We start from the raw sequence: 1,686 nt of genomic DNA, 5'->3' as shown, positions 1-1,686 counted from the left end.
AATTCCCTTTATTTAGTAGTCATATCTCACACAAGCGAAACTCAAAGTTTTAAATCTTATGTTCTAATTGATGTTTAAAATTATGTTAAACCTGAGGAAGGCTATTTAAGATGGCTGAAAACATTAGTTTGTTTAATTAAAATTTGCTATAAAAGTGAGAAAGATGGTTTGTGATATGATTTGCAATAATTATAAGAATTGTAATTAAGTGTTAAAATAAATAAATTTTTGTTTTGTATGCATTCTTAAGAATGATGAAATTTAATGCAAAATTAAATAAATAATGAATAAAAATTATTAAAACTGGCCTTTACACTGAAACCAAAATGGTGGCAATGGCAATGGAACATTTTTTTCTTTTAATGAGTTGCCAATTCAGCTAATTTTTTTGCTAGATTTAGTGGATTTATGAACAATCTAGCTAAAAAATCAAACAATTCTAATGGAAACAATATGATTTGGGTATTTTTATTAAAATGTCTAGCTGTAAATTTGAATTTTAAGTTGGCAACACTACTTTTAATTAATATATATGCAGATGCGGATTGGATGTCATTTGAATATTTTATGTAGTGATGTGACAAAACAAGTCTTACACATTGCTATCTGATCTGGTTCATCTGATTTTAATATTATTATTCAAGGTTTGTGTTTTTCTACATTCTTAAATTATAATGACATGGAAACAAATAAGGTTTAATCTCCAATGGCTGGATCCAGCTATTCATCCAGAACTCAATTCCTGGTTAGGAACTATAAAAGAAGATTATACAAAAACATTTTGCTGCAATTGTTGTAAAGTTTTCTTTAAGTAATATGGAAAAGCATGCATTAGTATCACATGCAAATAGTTCTAGTCATGTTGAAATAGAAAGATTGAAGTCGGAACAAACTTCACTGATAAGGTTTTTAACCCCAACAAATTCAAGCTCTTCTAATAGTCAACAAAATGTGTGTGAAACGGCTTCTGTTGTAGAAGATAGATCTATGATCACTAATGAACAGTCTGTCACCAAATCAACATTTCTTAGCAGCACATTGACACCTTTTGTGATAAAAGATGATGTAATAAAAGCAGAGATAACTTGGGCATTGGCAGTTGTAAAGAAAAAGATGTCACTCAATTCATGCTCTGATATTAAAAACATTTTCAAAAAAATGTTTCCTGACAGTGCTATAGCCATGCAATTTCAATTGGGTCCAGATAAAGCTTCCTATATAATAAATTATGGCCTAGCCCATTATTTCAGAGAAAAATTGATTAATGCTGTTACAAGTTGCGATAATATTACTATCTCCTTTGACGAATCACTAAACAAAGTTGCTCAAAGAACTCAAATGGATCTTGTGATAAAATACTGGGACGAGAGTAAAGATAAGGTTATGACCAGATATTTAAATAGTGTCTTTCTGGATCATAGTACAGCAGATGATCTTCTCTCTGCATTTCTCAATGGTCTTTCAGAAATTCATCTTGATCTAGCAAAAATTCTTCATATCTGTATGGACGGACCAAATGTAAACATAAGTTTTCTGAATAAATTAGAAGATCACATGGAGACACAGAACATTGGTAAATCATTTGTGAGAATGGGAACATGTGGTTTACATGTAGTCCATGGTGCTGTAAAAGCTGGTTTTAAAGTAGTAGATTGGAATTTGTTACCACTGCTACGGAATTTGTAC

General features: G+C 30.4%; 1 protein-coding gene across 1 annotated transcript in view; it reads left to right on the top strand.

Moving 5' to 3' along the window:
* The first annotated feature begins 449 nt into the window (after window positions 1-449).
* LOC111620448 overlaps window positions 450-1,686 on the top strand; it is a 4,386-nt gene continuing 3,149 nt past the window's right edge. Inside the window, exon 1 of the mRNA XM_023362371.1 lies at window positions 450-1,682. Coding sequence (XP_023218139.1) covers window positions 817-1,682 — 866 coding nt within the window. The 5' untranslated portion in view covers window positions 450-816. The remainder of the gene's footprint in view (window positions 1,683-1,686) is intronic.

This window comes from Centruroides sculpturatus, unplaced genomic scaffold (assembly GCF_000671375.1).
Source record: "Centruroides sculpturatus isolate CEXI.00-Female unplaced genomic scaffold, Cexi_2.0 scaffold143, whole genome shotgun sequence".
NCBI lineage: Eukaryota > Metazoa > Arthropoda > Arachnida > Scorpiones > Buthidae > Centruroides > Centruroides sculpturatus.
Note: the sequence above shows the minus strand (reverse complement) of the source record. Positions and strands in the feature narration are given on the sequence as shown.